This window comes from Pseudopipra pipra, chromosome 3 (genome assembly GCF_036250125.1).
Source record: "Pseudopipra pipra isolate bDixPip1 chromosome 3, bDixPip1.hap1, whole genome shotgun sequence".
Taxonomy (NCBI): Eukaryota; Metazoa; Chordata; class Aves; order Passeriformes; family Pipridae; genus Pseudopipra; species Pseudopipra pipra.
The window spans coordinates 36450642-36464963 of NC_087551.1; the positions used below are offsets into that span (position 1 = coordinate 36450642).

General features: G+C 43.1%; 1 protein-coding gene across 1 annotated transcript; it reads left to right on the top strand.

Annotated features, from left to right (window-relative positions):
- The first annotated feature begins 431 nt into the window (after positions 1-431).
- HNRNPU (heterogeneous nuclear ribonucleoprotein U) lies at positions 432-14038 on the top strand. Its single transcript, XM_064648645.1, has 14 exons — positions 432-1391; positions 2213-2324; positions 2450-2523; positions 4860-4999; positions 6561-6660; positions 7782-7894; positions 8301-8564; positions 8818-8937; positions 9441-9569; positions 9929-10097; positions 10636-10875; positions 11116-11318; positions 12431-12502; positions 12918-14038. Exons 1-14 carry the CDS (start codon positions 656-658, stop codon positions 12969-12971), a joined length of 2526 nt encoding a protein of 841 aa, XP_064504715.1. The 5' UTR covers positions 432-655; the 3' UTR covers positions 12972-14038.
- Positions 14039-14322: the final 284 nt, after the last annotated feature.

Consider the following 14322-nt stretch of genomic DNA (forward strand, 5'->3'; position numbering starts at 1 on the left):
ATAACCGCGTTAGCAGGGCTGTGCCAGGGGAACTATTTCGGGCGGCAGTGCCCCTCTTCGAAGCCTTTACGCAATAAACCGTGCGGGACTAGGCCCGAGAGGGGCGCCGGGGACCGAGGGGAAGCAGGGCAGAGCGCTGGCGAGGTTGCGGCTCGAACGCGGGGGCATTTCGGTCGGGCCGTGGCCTCATGTCAGCGAGCGGGAGCTGGCGCGGGGACGGCTCCCAGCCCCGAGCGGGGTCAGTGTGCCGGAGCTGCGTGTCGGTGAATCCGCTGCCGGGCAGGAATGCGCCAGAAGGGCGGCGGGCCCCGCTGCGCTCGGCCGGGCATTTACGGTAACAGGGTGGTTACGGTAGCGCGGGAGGGCCTACGTGCGCGGGGGCGGGGCGGGGCGGCGCGCGCGCGGCGGCGGTGCGTGCGCGGCCCCGCGAGGCGCGTCTCCCTCGCGAGCTCGCGGTGAAAGGATTTGGCGCCAGGCGGGTCCCGCTCCGCAGCTCCCGCAGCCGCCGCAGCCGCACAGGCCCCCTGCGCCTCCCGCCCGCTCCCACCGCCCGCCGGGGCACCCATACACCGCAGGCACAGCCAGAGTCGCCCGCCCGTCCCTGACCGCCGCCGCCCGCGCGCCGCCCAGGGACCGAGCCGCCAGCGCCGCCGCCATGAGCTGCTCGCCCGTGAACGTGAAGAAGCTGAAGGTGTCGGAGCTGAAGGAGGAGCTGAAAAAGCGGCGCCTCTCCGACAAGGGCCTCAAGGCCGAGCTCATGGAGCGGCTCCAGGCCGCGCTTGACCAGGAGGAGGCCGGCGGGGGCGGCCCCGCCAGCGGCGCGGCCGAGCCCGGCAACGGCAGCGTGGAGGGGGAGGCGGCCGAGAGCGGCGGGGGCGCCGCGCAGCTCCGCCAGGGGGGAGGCCCTGGCCAGGCCGCGGCCTCCGCCATGGAGGACGACGACGAGGAAGGGCTGGAGGCCGCTGATGGCGACGCCATGGAGCTGGGCGAAGAGAACGGCGAGCGGGCGGGGGCCGGGGGCGGCCCCATGGAGGAGGAGGCGGGCGGCGAGGAGGAGGAAGAGGAGGAGGAGGAGGATGAGAACGGCGACGACCAGGGATTCCAGGAGGGGGAGGACGAGCTGGCCGACGAGGAGGAGGCCGTGGCCGGAGACGCCAACGGGCACGGCGACCAGCAGCCGCCGCAGTCCCAGCAGCCGCAGCAGCCCCCACCGCTCCTCCCGCCGCGCGGCGCCGCCGCCGCCAAGGAGGCCCCGGGCAAGAGCGCCGGGGGCGCCTCGGGGCCCGCCGCGGCCGCCGCCTCCGGCCCGGCGGGCCCCGCCAAGCAACAGCAGCAGCAGCAGAAGAAAGCGGAAGGCGGCAGCGGCCGCCCTGGGGCTCAGGGCGCCGGGGGTGAGTGAGCGCGGTGGGGACGAGGGGGGGCCATTAATCCCATCCCCCGCCCGCCATGGCGGGGGCTGCCCGCAGGGGGGTGTGAGGGGGGGGGCGGCTTCCGGGGCGCGCGCGGGAGGACGTTGGAGGCCCCGCGCCTCGTGCGGCCCCGGCGGGGGGGGCCGGGCGGGGGGAGGGGCCGTGGGGGGAGGGGCGGCGGAGGGGCCGCTGGGGCGCGCTGTGCATTGTGCGCCGAGGGGCGCGCGGCGCGCGTGACGTCACTTCCGGGCTGGGCGCACGGGATGGCGCTGGGAAGGCCCGGCGGTACAATGGAGGCGGGAGGAGGAGGAGGAGGAATTCCTGCCCTGGGGCTCCCGCCTGCGGCCCGCCGGGAGGAGGCGCAGTCGTGCGGATCGCGCCGTGCCCTTGCGAGCGGCCGGGAATGTCCCGCTGTCCCCGCGGGGAGGAGGATGGGGGTGCGGCGTCGCGGCGGGTCCGGGTTTTTTTTGGTCCTTTTATTTTTTTTCATTTTATTTTTCTGGCTTTTCCGTGGGGATCTTAACACCGACGGCCGTACCGGCTGCTGCGTGGTGTAGTGGCCGCTTCCGTCTGCTAAATCACTTCTGACTCACGACAAGTTGTGAGTCTCCCGAGAAAATTCGAGATACGGGGTTCTATCTTAAAAAAAAAAAAAAAAAAGGCAAAACTTCTTTTTAGGATATTATTGTTTTTCTCAGGCTGTAGGTTCTTGCAATTTACAAGCTTATAGCCCTCAGAGAGATTTTATTCCTAACTATATTAAAACTTAAAATAATTAAAATGAATTATTCGTTTTGTTACAGGAGATGGTAAAATGGAACAAAAACCTGGTGAGAAGAAGAGGGGAGTGAAAAGACCACGTGAGGACCATGGCCGAGGATATTTTGAATACATTGAGGAAAATAAGTATAGCAGGTAAACAGACTTGATGTTGGGTAGCATTTTGTGAATGAGGAGGAGTAAAGTACAGGAGTGTCTATTTTAACATTGTGAAAATATATGTAGCTTTATTATCTTTTGTTTGGTCTTTGTTTTATCAGGGCCAAGTCCCCTCAACCACCTGTTGAAGAAGAAGATGAACATTTTGATGACACAGTGGTTTGTCTTGATACTTGTGAGTAAACATGCTTTCCTTTGCTCTGGAAAGATGTGGTGTTATATTTTTAATCTTAATGCCACACTTTCTGAAATGCGGGGAGAATACATTTGTTGACTTTCGTTACCAGGTAACTAAAAAAAAAAAGAAATTGTGTTTCTACCCATTTTCAATATACAGAGATCAGAAGGATATGCAAGTATATTAGCAGCAGTAAGCTTGTTTTCCTACAAAGTCTGTGGTGACAGAATTCTGTGAAGAAATCTTAACCAAAACTCTTACACAGTATGGAAGCTTGGGTGGCCAAATGTAGAGTGAACATAGAGCACCCTGAAAACAGCTTGAGAAAATAGTTGTCCAGCACTGCTGCTTCAGAAAGCTTAGAGAGTCAGTAGTGTAAGTGATTACAATGGTATGGTTGGTGAAGTGAGCTTCCTGCATAACTTGCGCTACATATGTACCGAGCAGTGGAGTGTTCTTTCACATCTTCTGAGAAATTGAACAAAATCTGGTAAGGCCTCCTGAAAAGTGACCCATTTATGCAGCCTGGGAGTTTATGGGGTTGGGTGGTGATTTGTGTAAGTGGGAAGACAGAGAGAATTCCTTGGCAGAGCGTAGACTTTGACAAGTACCTGCAAATGGGTTTTTTTGAGACAGATTATAAACATTACTATTACTGGGATGTACCGTAAGAGCAAAGTTGGCATTTGTATTCTTGAGGGTAAGTATAAGAACTTAGTGCAATATTAGAAAACTGGAATAAGTAGTGCTTGAACTTGTTGGATTCTTAAAGTGTTATGGAAGAAAAGCTTAACTTCTGGCATTATCTAGCATATTTGTTAGTAGTTCCAGATGGTTTTTTCCCCGCAACAAGTACTTTGAAATGGAAGGCAGTATTAGTTTACAGCCACATAAACTGTTCAATATGCCATCCTTGACATTTTGGTAACTAAATCTCAAGTTTCTAGCTGCTAACCTGGTGAGTAGCCACCTCTGTGGGAGCTTTGGATTTTCCCAATGACTGAGTAAATGGCTGCTGTTAATTATTACTATTTCTATAATAATAATAATAATTCCTAGTGAAAAGTTTTCTTACTGGACAAACTTCATGATTTAAAGTGTTAACAGACTGTTTGGAGATAACATTCAAACATAGCTTAAAGACTGAATAGGTATTCTCTTTTCTGCACCATAGCGATCCAGACATATAAGAGGTTTAGCCACTCTTAAGTACCTTTTATTTCCCATGTCTTAAAAGGAAGCTGTAATTTGAAATTCTGTTGTCATTTCCTGTTCTATAAGTAACATGCAAAGGTGGGTTTCTTCTGTGTGATTTTATCTGGTTTTCACACAACAAATAAAAGGTAGAAGTACTAATGAGAAAACACTTGGAAAACACTGTTGCCATTGGGGATGGTTGTATGCAAAAATCTTGTCTGTGACAGTTGCCAGTAATACAGGGCAGACTGCATTTGGTGTGCTCAGGCAGCGTGCAGGTTTTACACTAGAGCAGAACTCTGTTTGCTCCTTTAGCTTCTTTCTAGTAACTATCAAATAGGTTTGGAGCTTCATCTATGGATTCCTTGTTCTGGGGAATTAAAGTGCTCTATGCTGCACCCCATCTTACCATTTGGCATTGTCATTCTGAAACCTATTAAAAGATTAATTAGCAATTTGATGGTGTTCAGCTCTGAAGATGCCTGTAAAACCAAGGTTCCACTTAAGCTCTTAGGTGAATTCATAGTGTAGGTCTTGTTTTTGGTCTGAAGTAGGTTCTCAGACTAAGCACAGAGAGTGTTTGAATTAAACACTCGTGTTTTAATTGGCTTAATCTAATGGGACTCGCTAGTTTATTGTATTAACCAGAGACTATTTTCAGTACTCAAACGTTCATGTTTATGTCTTAGCAGCCCTTAATTTTGAGGGTGAGCATTAAGAATACTTCAAAAACAGTACAACAGCACATACTGCCAAGAGCATGATGCAAATTGCTCTGTACTGGCAGAAGTAGGTAACCAACAAAGAAGACTCAAGTGGGTAGATAAGGTGAAATTCAGGGGCTTTTAAGCAGATGGAAAAAATAGAGGGGAAATGGGTGACAAAAGTGAAGATAACACCTTGAAAAATTGCTCTCGTTAGCTAGTTTTTTTAAGACTTTATGCTGAGCTTCAGCCTGTGCCTCTGTCTAGGCATATGTTCAGTTGTGAGTTGCTTTTCTGAAAGCCGATGAGTACTTGCTGGCAGTTTGTCTTGAATATCACCTTTGAAAGCTGACATCACCTTTAATGCATACAATTGGACACCTGTACGTTATTTTGTAATCAGAGTAAACAGAATGATTTTTATGTTAACAGATAACTGTGACCTGCATTTTAAAATCTCAAGAGACCGGTTTAGTGCTTCCTCTCTGACCATGGAAAGCTTTGCTTTCCTGTGGGCTGGAGGGAGAGCTTCCTATGGAGTTTCTAAAGGCAAAGTCTGCTTTGAGATGAAGGTGAGTTACTGATGCTTACAGGAGACTGTTTTGCATGCTTAAATATAATATTGTTTATACTTGTCACATTTTTTGGACTAAGTTAAAACTACGTCATGTGAACAAGGCCTGGGAAGGCCTTGTCTTATGTGCCTGTGAAATGTTCTTGATAAAAGATGGCTCAGTTTGCAAAACTGTTGCCTCTTTAATAAGAACTTCCATTTAACAACAAAAAAAAAAACCCAAACAAACAAAGCCCCCCAAAAAACCCACAAAACCCTTCATTTTGTTGGAATGAGACGTTTGCTCTCATTTTTTAAGAATTCTATGTGGGAGTTCATGCATCAACACTCTCTAGTCAGAAGTTTGCTTGGACTTTTTGAAGAGTACAGAGAGCTTGATTTCTTTTTAAAAAGGGGATATAAATTATCCCAGCAGTCCTTTCTGTTTCCACTTCTCTTTGAGTTTGACTTACTCTAGGTAGAGACTTGGGCTAGATGACCTCCAGAGGTCCCTTTCAACATGATTAACTCTGACTTGATGCATTGAATGTGAGTATTTAGCAGGTAGTTAAATTTTGAGAACAAAAGTTCTCCTGAAGGCTAAGAATGGCAAAGAGCAATCAGCCTTGTAATAAATTGATTTCTCCAACTTGTGGATGGAAGAGTAACAAGAGCACAAAGCTTGAATATTTTTTTTATTTTTTTTTACTTAAAACCATGTTAAAGGCTTCTTTGCACATGATGTGCCTGTGTTCTCTTACTCTGTTCTCTTCCTCTAGTGCTTTGACATGTAACTTTTTCCATGAGAACTGGGTAGTGATCCCGTTCTTGTTGTTGCATGGAGTGATTTCTTTCTTTAACTTTGGGAGGCCACTAAAGTGAAGTTAATGTCACTATTGCCCTGTTCACTTTCAAATCAGTTTGACCTGACTTAAATAATTGCGGAAGCTGGTAGGGTACTGATGGATTTTTCAGTTGAATTTGGTGAAGTTAGTAAATGCAACTAAGAAATAGCTGATTGCCTACAGATTCCAGTGCTTTTAGGTGGTTTGTTGGGGGGTTTTGTATGTTGGGGTTTTTTTGTTTAAATCTGGTTATGTTGTTTGGAAGTTGGCAGTTTGCCCAGGAAGTCTGCTTACAGTGAAAAGGGATGAGTGTAATATTTGCCTCAGTCTATATAAAGCAATTTTTTTATCCATTGCATATTTTCTTAGCAAAGTAATTTACTGTTAATCCCAGTTTTATGGCAGCTCTTTTGGTTTTTTTAAATATGTATACATCTTGTTTGTGATATTAATACAATGTCAAAAGGACTTAAGGCTTTTGGCCACTGAGGGGGACTGCTTTGACAAAGTGATCAAGATATATGGTATCTTCAATCTTCATTGCTAGGTCAGGAGATAAAACTATTTAGTCGTTGGCTTGTGGTTTTAGAATGTTTTATTTTTGCAGAAGGTGATTACTTAGACTTAGCAAAGATTCAACCAATGTGTAAAGGTTCCAAATACTACCTTTTGTGCTTCCATCTTGTTAGTGTCTAATAAATATCGCTTACCTTTTGCTGAATAATTTAAAAATAGGTTACAGAAAAGATTCCTGTTAAACACCTGTATACAAAAGATATTGACATACATGAAGTGCGAGTTGGCTGGTCACTGAACACAAGCGGAATGTTGCTTGGTAAGAATTAAATGTTTGATTGCTTTTGAATTGTGTATGCTGAATATGGCTGAAGTTTTAAATCATCTTTTTCTGAAGCAGGTGGGACAAGCTTAGTGATCGTAATGTGTGTGTTCTGAAAAGTCTTTATTTGGTCCTAGTAATAAACTTCCTCATACCATGTCCTGTAAATGACTCAAATTAAGCCATTAAGTATTCAGGCTTGTAAGGAGTTCATCATTTCAGAGCTAGTTCTTCCAGTGGTCAAGTATGGCTTGTGGAGAACATTATCGAATACCTAACAAGATAAAGATTTCTCCTTTTTGTGTGGTGTCATAAGAGGGAACAGGGGCAGCCCTTCTCTCCCCCCCTTCTCTTTTTTCTTCAAGGATGGGACATAGTGTAAGATTTAACCAGTGAAAAAAAATTCATGGATAACTCCATTATCATTCTTTTGGCTTGGGGGGGAAATCCTAATTTCTGAAAATAGTTGGAAAGAAAAAAGTGCAACTTCATTAGATATATGGCAAATGGTCATAATAACACTGACAGCTCATACTTGTTGCTGAAACACATCTTTGTGGGAAATGTGTATGAGTTGGTATGTTCTGACATCAGCAACAGCTTTCTAGTTAAGTACTTAAGTTCCACCTGAGTGCTTATGTTTGACACTTCCTGTTAGCTTGTTCCTTGCAGCTTCATCCTCAGCTGTGGCATAGGCTGACTGTCTGCTAAACTCCCTTTAAAATGGGAGGGGTAAGTGCTACTGGAGACTTAATTCAGTCAGAAAGCCTTTCTGACTATGTTACAGTAGGTATACCAGTGCATAATGTGAGGTTTTCAGATTTTAAAAATACTTGCTCATGTCTTTATCTGGCAGTTCAGCTTTATTGTCAGGATGAATCTGGAACCAGCAGCATAAGGCTCTTAAAACTGGGATGAGGAAACGCTGCCGTTCCATCTCAAGTGAAAGTACTCTTGAATAGAAAAGTGAGCTTGTGTAACTGTTTAAGGTCATAGCTTGTTTTGGCATTAATAAAAATATTCTGAACAGCAGCCTACGTAAGTAGCTGTAAAGTGATTTATTTCTAAAAGGTTAGGTGGGAATGCCTGTTTTTAATTAGTTTAAATTATTTCTTCAGGTGAAGAAGAATTTTCTTATGGTTATTCTCTAAAAGGAATAAAGACTTGCAATTGTGAGACTGAAGACTTTGGTGAGAAGTTTGATGAAAATGATGTGATTGGATGTTTTGCTGTAAGTTTTCACTTATTTCAAGGATGTTTTTCCTCAAAAGAGAATATGTTTAGACTTCTTTGATGTGATAAGCAGTAAAGCAAATACTTAAAATCATGGGAGCAAGACAAGTTGTTTAACATAGGGAGATGCTAGAAGCAGCAGCTATTATCAACAGTGGCTGCTGCCAACGTGATTACGTATTCATAAACAAATGAATGTCTTTAAAGCCTTTAACAAAAAAATCAGATCTTAAACAAGATGATCACTGGCAGTAACTCATTGTAAGAGAAAATTTGTTTTAGTTCGTTTATGATATAGCAGTGTTACAGGAGTTAAATGAATATAGTGAGTATAGTGAGGTGACTAATATAATTTCATAGAGTGAGGTACTTGTATCTAACCTGATGTTTTGTCTGAAAAACAGAATTTTGATGGTGATGAAGTGGAACTCTCATATTCCAAGAATGGACAAGAGCTTGGTGTTGCATTCAAAATAAGCAAGGAAGTTCTTGATGGACGACCACTCTTTCCACATGTTCTCTGCCATAACTGTGCAGTTGAGTTTAACTTTGGTCAGAAGGAGGAACCTTACTTTCCTGTTCCTGAAGAGTATACCTTCATCCAGAAGGTACCCCTGGAGGATAGGGTCCGAGGACCAAAGGGACCTGAGCAAAAGAAAGATTGTGAGGTAAGTTTCTTCTTGATAATCTCAAAGTTGTTGAGATGGATGGATGGCAGTGGCAGACTTAAGCAGACTATTACACCACGCTCTGATGTTGTTTGGGAGCTTTAATACTTGGTATCCTATGACTGTTCACTACCACCACCACCTCCTGACACTCCTACATTCCCTCTCAGTATTCATTAGGCTTTCTGGGCTAAGTTACATACTAAAGAAAATCTTTGAACTAGTATCTCAAGTATAGAACTTGTCGTCATAGGTGGTGATGATGATTGGTTTGCCTGGGGCTGGCAAGACTACATGGGTTACCAAACATGCAGCAGCAAATCCCGGGAAATACAACATTCTTGGGACAAATACTATTATGGACAAAATGATGGTAAGTGAAAATATGACATTTGATTTCTTAATATATTAAAAACTTGGTGTAAATCCAAGGTGTCTGGCTGCTGTGGGATTCTTTTGTATGAAAGAAACTGGCTACGTGTTAGCTAGTGACTGTTAAAAGTCTTTTTACCTTGCTGAGCTGCTCATTTGTATGTGGCACAGCAGAATTCTAAAGCTTTTTGCGGTAGTATATAAAAAATAGTCAACTGTTGTTGACTCTTTAAGGTATTTCTATTTCTCTGTGTTACTGTTTTCAGAATAGCATGTTTAGCTGGAATTAGTATTGTGATGAGTATACCTTGAACTGAACTGTATTGATTCACCTAGAGTCTTTGTAAAGCTCTGTGTTTTATGGAGGCTTGAGAATTTCAGTTACGAGTTTGCAGCTATAGCCTTCAATTGAACAATCCATGAATTGAGGTGGAGAACATTTAGCAAAGAAAACGTCAGCCACGTGTATCACGACTACTTTAACTCTGGAAAATCTCTCCATAGGTTGCAGGTTTTAAGCGTCAGATGGCAGACACTGGGAAACTTAACACACTGTTGCAGAGAGCTCCACAGTGTCTTGGGAAATTCATTGAGATCGCAGCTCGTAAGAAGCGGAATTTCATTTTGGATCAGGTAGAAACTTCAGTGAAAAACGGTTAAGGAAATCTGTTATAGGCTGTAATGTAGTAATTAACTGGGATTAAAATTACATTGTAATAGCACTTTCACTTACTTACTACTCAGGGGACACAAAGTTGAGATAATACTACAAATGCTTGTCTGAACTTCTCTGGATTTATGGGATGTGGGAGGAATAGCGTTTTAACACGTGGATATGAGTTCGTAACTTTGCATTGTGCAGCATCTTTATGTCCAGTTATTTGTAAACTTCATTGCAAGCTCTTGTAGAGGTGAAGTCTATACACCATAAGTTGACTTCCTTAACTCTTACAATGACAGCTACGTGTAGTAAGTTACTGCATTTTTTTCAGACAAATGTGTCTGCAGCTGCGCAGAGGAGAAAAATGTGCCTGTTTGCAGGCTTCCAGCGCAAAGCAGTTGTTGTTTGCCCAAAAGATGAAGACTACAAGCAAAGAACACAAAAGAAGGCAGAGGTGGAGGGAAAAGATCTTCCAGAGCATGCAGTTCTCAAAATGAAAGGCATGGAACATAATCCTATACTGTGTTTTAGGATGCTGACTATCTGTTTAAAGGATTAAGTAAACGTGAAGTCTAAAAAAAAATCACTTTATCTTAAACAGTTGTACTTAAACAAAACTGGAAGACTATTGTAACTTGGTAGGATAACACTATATTGTGTTCCCTCTGCTGCAGTCCTTAACACTACTCAGTTATGCTGATACGCTTCATGCAGATGCACAAAGCTGTCTTGGCATAAAGTGCCCTATATGAGTGATATATTTGGCAGAAACTGGTATTCTGAGTGGAGGCTTATAAAAGAAAAAAAAGATACAGGCAGAATGTTTTTGAGGTTTGGAACAGTACTGGTAACTCCATGAAGACCTGTTTATTTCTTTTGTCACTGTTATATTTCCTAAATGCTCAAATTATGTAATTTTGTCCCTATGCTTGAGGGAATGCAGGGGGTGGGAGGAAGAATGGGAGAAAGGTGATTAAATTGCGGCTTTGATTGTAGCGGAATGTAGATGCTGAATACTCAGTGTTTTTGCAATTATAGGGAACTTCACACTGCCAGAGGTAGCAGAATGTTTTGATGAAATAATCTATGTAGAGTTGCAAAAAGAAGAAGCTCAGAAGCTTTTGGAACAGTATAAAGAAGAAAGTAAGAAAGCTCTTCCGCCAGAAAAGAAACAGAATACTGGCTCAAAGAAGAACAAGAAGAGCAATAAAAATCAATTTAATAGGGGTCAGAGAGGACGTGGAGGATTCAACATGCGGGGCAACTTCAGAGGAGGAGGTGAGCCTAAAAATAAGGCTGTGAATTCTGGAGGTTGCTGCTACTGAGGGAAAAAAGGGTGTAGTACTTGCATTGCAGTTATTATTTGATGGGAATCTTGCTTTCAATTTCAGCAAGCTTTAATGTTTTAGTGCAGAGTTAATTGTCCAGCTTAAATGAGAAAGTTGTCAAAATCCTGGATTGCACTGTTGATTTTCAAGTAGGAAATACGTAAGACCTGAAGTAACTCTCTCCCTGCAGTCCCTGGCAATCGTGGTGGATACAACAGAAGGGGAGGCAACATGCCTCAGCGAGGTGGTGGAGGTGGCGGTGGTGGCGGTGGCAGCAGCGGTGCGATTGGCTACCCATATCCTCGTGGCCCTGTCTTTCCAAGCAGAGGTGGCTACTCAAACAGAGGAAACTATAACAGAGGTGGAATGCCCAACAGGGGGAACTACAACCAGGTGATGCTTGGGTGGGGAGGGGGGATTGACTGGGTGAACTACAGTACTTTGGATGAGGTTGGTTGAAAGGTTTGGTGGCTGTGAACAGCTGCACACTAGGTTGTGGTGCTGCACCACTGCCACACTGCAAGGCTTTTCCGGTTTAGTGCATGTGTGCATGGCTCTGAATGCTGTGTAAGAAGTGCTGATGTGGATGTGGGGGTTCCATGTTAAGGCTGTACCTCTGTCTTGTTAAAAACGAAGATTTCTAGGGCATGTTATGTGAAGGCTTGTGTTCAGGATTTTTTGTTTGTCACGTGTCCCCCCCTCTCCTGACAATAGTAGTAACTGTTGTTCGGCTTTAGGGTCAAGGTGTATCTTTATCAAATATTTAGGGAACTTTATGGAAATGACTCTGCACAGTCTTTGTCTTGGTGTCTGGTATCAAATGCAACTGGTAAAGGTGCTAGCCTAGGTCTTACCTGGTGAAGTATCAGTGGAATTCATGAAAAAAAAATTGGATTACTGAAAAGCCAGCAGATGGAGCCCAAGCCAGTAAACATGGCTCAAGTTTGCATAATACTGACAAACAGGAGAAATGAAATATTTTATCTACTAGTATCAATGTCCCTTTGTTGTACCATAACTTCTATTTGAAGTTCTATGGGTTAGGTCTTCTATTTTCAGTTGTGTGACCCATATCCTTTTGTCTGATCAGATAACATACCCTTGTAGCAACTACAGCCTTTCCTAACTGAAAATAGACAAGCTCTTGTATTTTTAGTTGTCCTGGTGCAGTTTAGCAGCTGAAAATAGGGTGAGGCAAAACTGGATTAGCCAGCTTTCCAGACCACTGGCAACTACAGTTTGAGCTGGCTTATTAATTCTGATGTTCTTGCCCCTTGTTAAAAAGGAGTTGCTTAGAGAGAGGAGGCTTTTGATATTCTAGTGTTTTTCAGGGAGGGTTTTGTTTTGGGTAGTTTTTTTTATTTTGTTTTAACCCGAGACTGACAGCTTGAATTTGAAAGCTTCAATATGGTGTGTGGTGTTTTGGTGGTAATAAAGATTGGTATTAGTACACTTCTGAAAAACACATATAGATGAAGTTGTTAAAAGCTGTTGTCCTCTTGCAGAACTTCAGAGGAAGGGGAAATAATCGTGGCTACAAAAACCAATCTCAGGGCTACAACCAGTGGCAGCAGGGTGTAAGTAGTCCCAACTTTATCTTTTTACTGATTTTTTAACTTGAACATTTCAAAATGCTGACTGAAATAATTAGATGTGTAATCAAAACTGGATATTAAAATTTTCTAATGCTAGGTAATATCACTATAAATAGTTTCCTGTGCAAAACTTAATCTGGCTTGATGGTCTTGATATATCAAATATCAGCTGTGGCTTAACAGCCTTAATGGTGTGTAGTGTTTGGCATCACATTACTGCTGTGAGGTGAGCTCATAACTGCCTTCAGTTGTTCAGAAACTTGCAGCTATTGGAGAGGATTTTATTCTTCTCAAGTTCCAGAGGAACTAGATGTTTGCTAAGTACTTTTTTTTTCTGTAAGAAATGTAACCATTTTGCAATTGCAGATTAAAACTAACTATTTATTCTTTATTGCAGCAATTCTGGGGTCAGAAGCCATGGAGTCAGCATTATCACCAAGGATATTATTGAATACCCAAATAAATGAACTGATACATATTTCTCCAAAACCTTCACAAGAAGTCGACTGTTTTCTTTAGTAGGCTAACTTTTTAAACATTCCACAAGAGGAAGTGCCTGCGGGTTCCTTTTTTAGAAGCTTTGTGGGTTGATTTTTTTCTTTTCTTTTTTTGTACATTTTTAATTGCAGTTTTAAAGTGATTCGTAAGAGAACCTCAGCATTGTGCACGATAAAAGAATGTGTCAGTATTTCAGGGTTCTGCATTTTATCTGTAAAATGTGACTTTTTTTTTACCACAAAAAAAGTAAAACGTTGCTTTGTACCTGGTGTCTTTTTATTAAAGAATTTTCTCCTTTTTCCCCATCCCCCAATTTCTAAGAAACAGTCGTGAGTCATGTCACAATACGATAGCAGTGTTAGCAACCAGATTCGTACGGAGGCTTCTCAGTAGCCCTCAAATACCATGAGATTATGTAAAGCTCCATATTACACTCCATCTTCTCTATGAAGCTTTTGGGTTGGGAGGGGAGGAGGGGGAGGTAAAAGTTTCTGGCAATAACTAGGACTTTTTTGTAACACTTGGAACTCTTTAGGATGTTGGGGGCAAAGCAGAAACCTGGGGCTAAATAGTGAAGGTGGAGTGTATGTAGAAGCTCTTAAAGTTGTAAAACTCGGTTGCTTTATTTGTGGAGGCTCAAACTTGTGAAGGTACAACACCATAATTTCTTTTCCATTTGTTCTGCATTTTGATTCTGAAAAGAAGCTGGCTTTGCCCATTTCTTATTAAACAAAACTTGTTGTAAATCCAGTTGTCTAATGGGATCTATATGAAGTTAGCTGTGTGTCTGTATAACTTTCCCCACAAAATACTGTATTACCTAGTGTGCTTGTAGTAGTTACTCCACCATTTTGTAAGCTAATGAAACTGTGAGTCACCCATTTTATATCTTAATTTTTAATCATGTCAATTTTCAAATGGGTGTATCTCCTTAGCCTGCTGATTCCTTTTCTCTTTAAAGAAGGTGGGTGGAGAAGTTTAACTCTAGACGTTTGTTTGCAATAAAATAAATTCATTTTACTCTTGTTTGGGATTGTCACCATCAAGGTCTAAAATCCCTTTAAGGCTATAAAGAGGAAGAGAATGTATGAAAGTGACGATGTTGGACAGTTTTAAAACTCATTGCTGTGTACATGCTCAAATACTTGTGTTTCTTTAAAATCTAAACTGGTAGTCGCTCTGTTAGAGATCTATCACATGTATAATTTCACAGTTTAACATGGTTATATGTATAGGGGCAAAAGTCTTTGAGTTGGCTTGCATCATGTAAATCCACTTAACCTCTTTATTGTAAAATAGACATT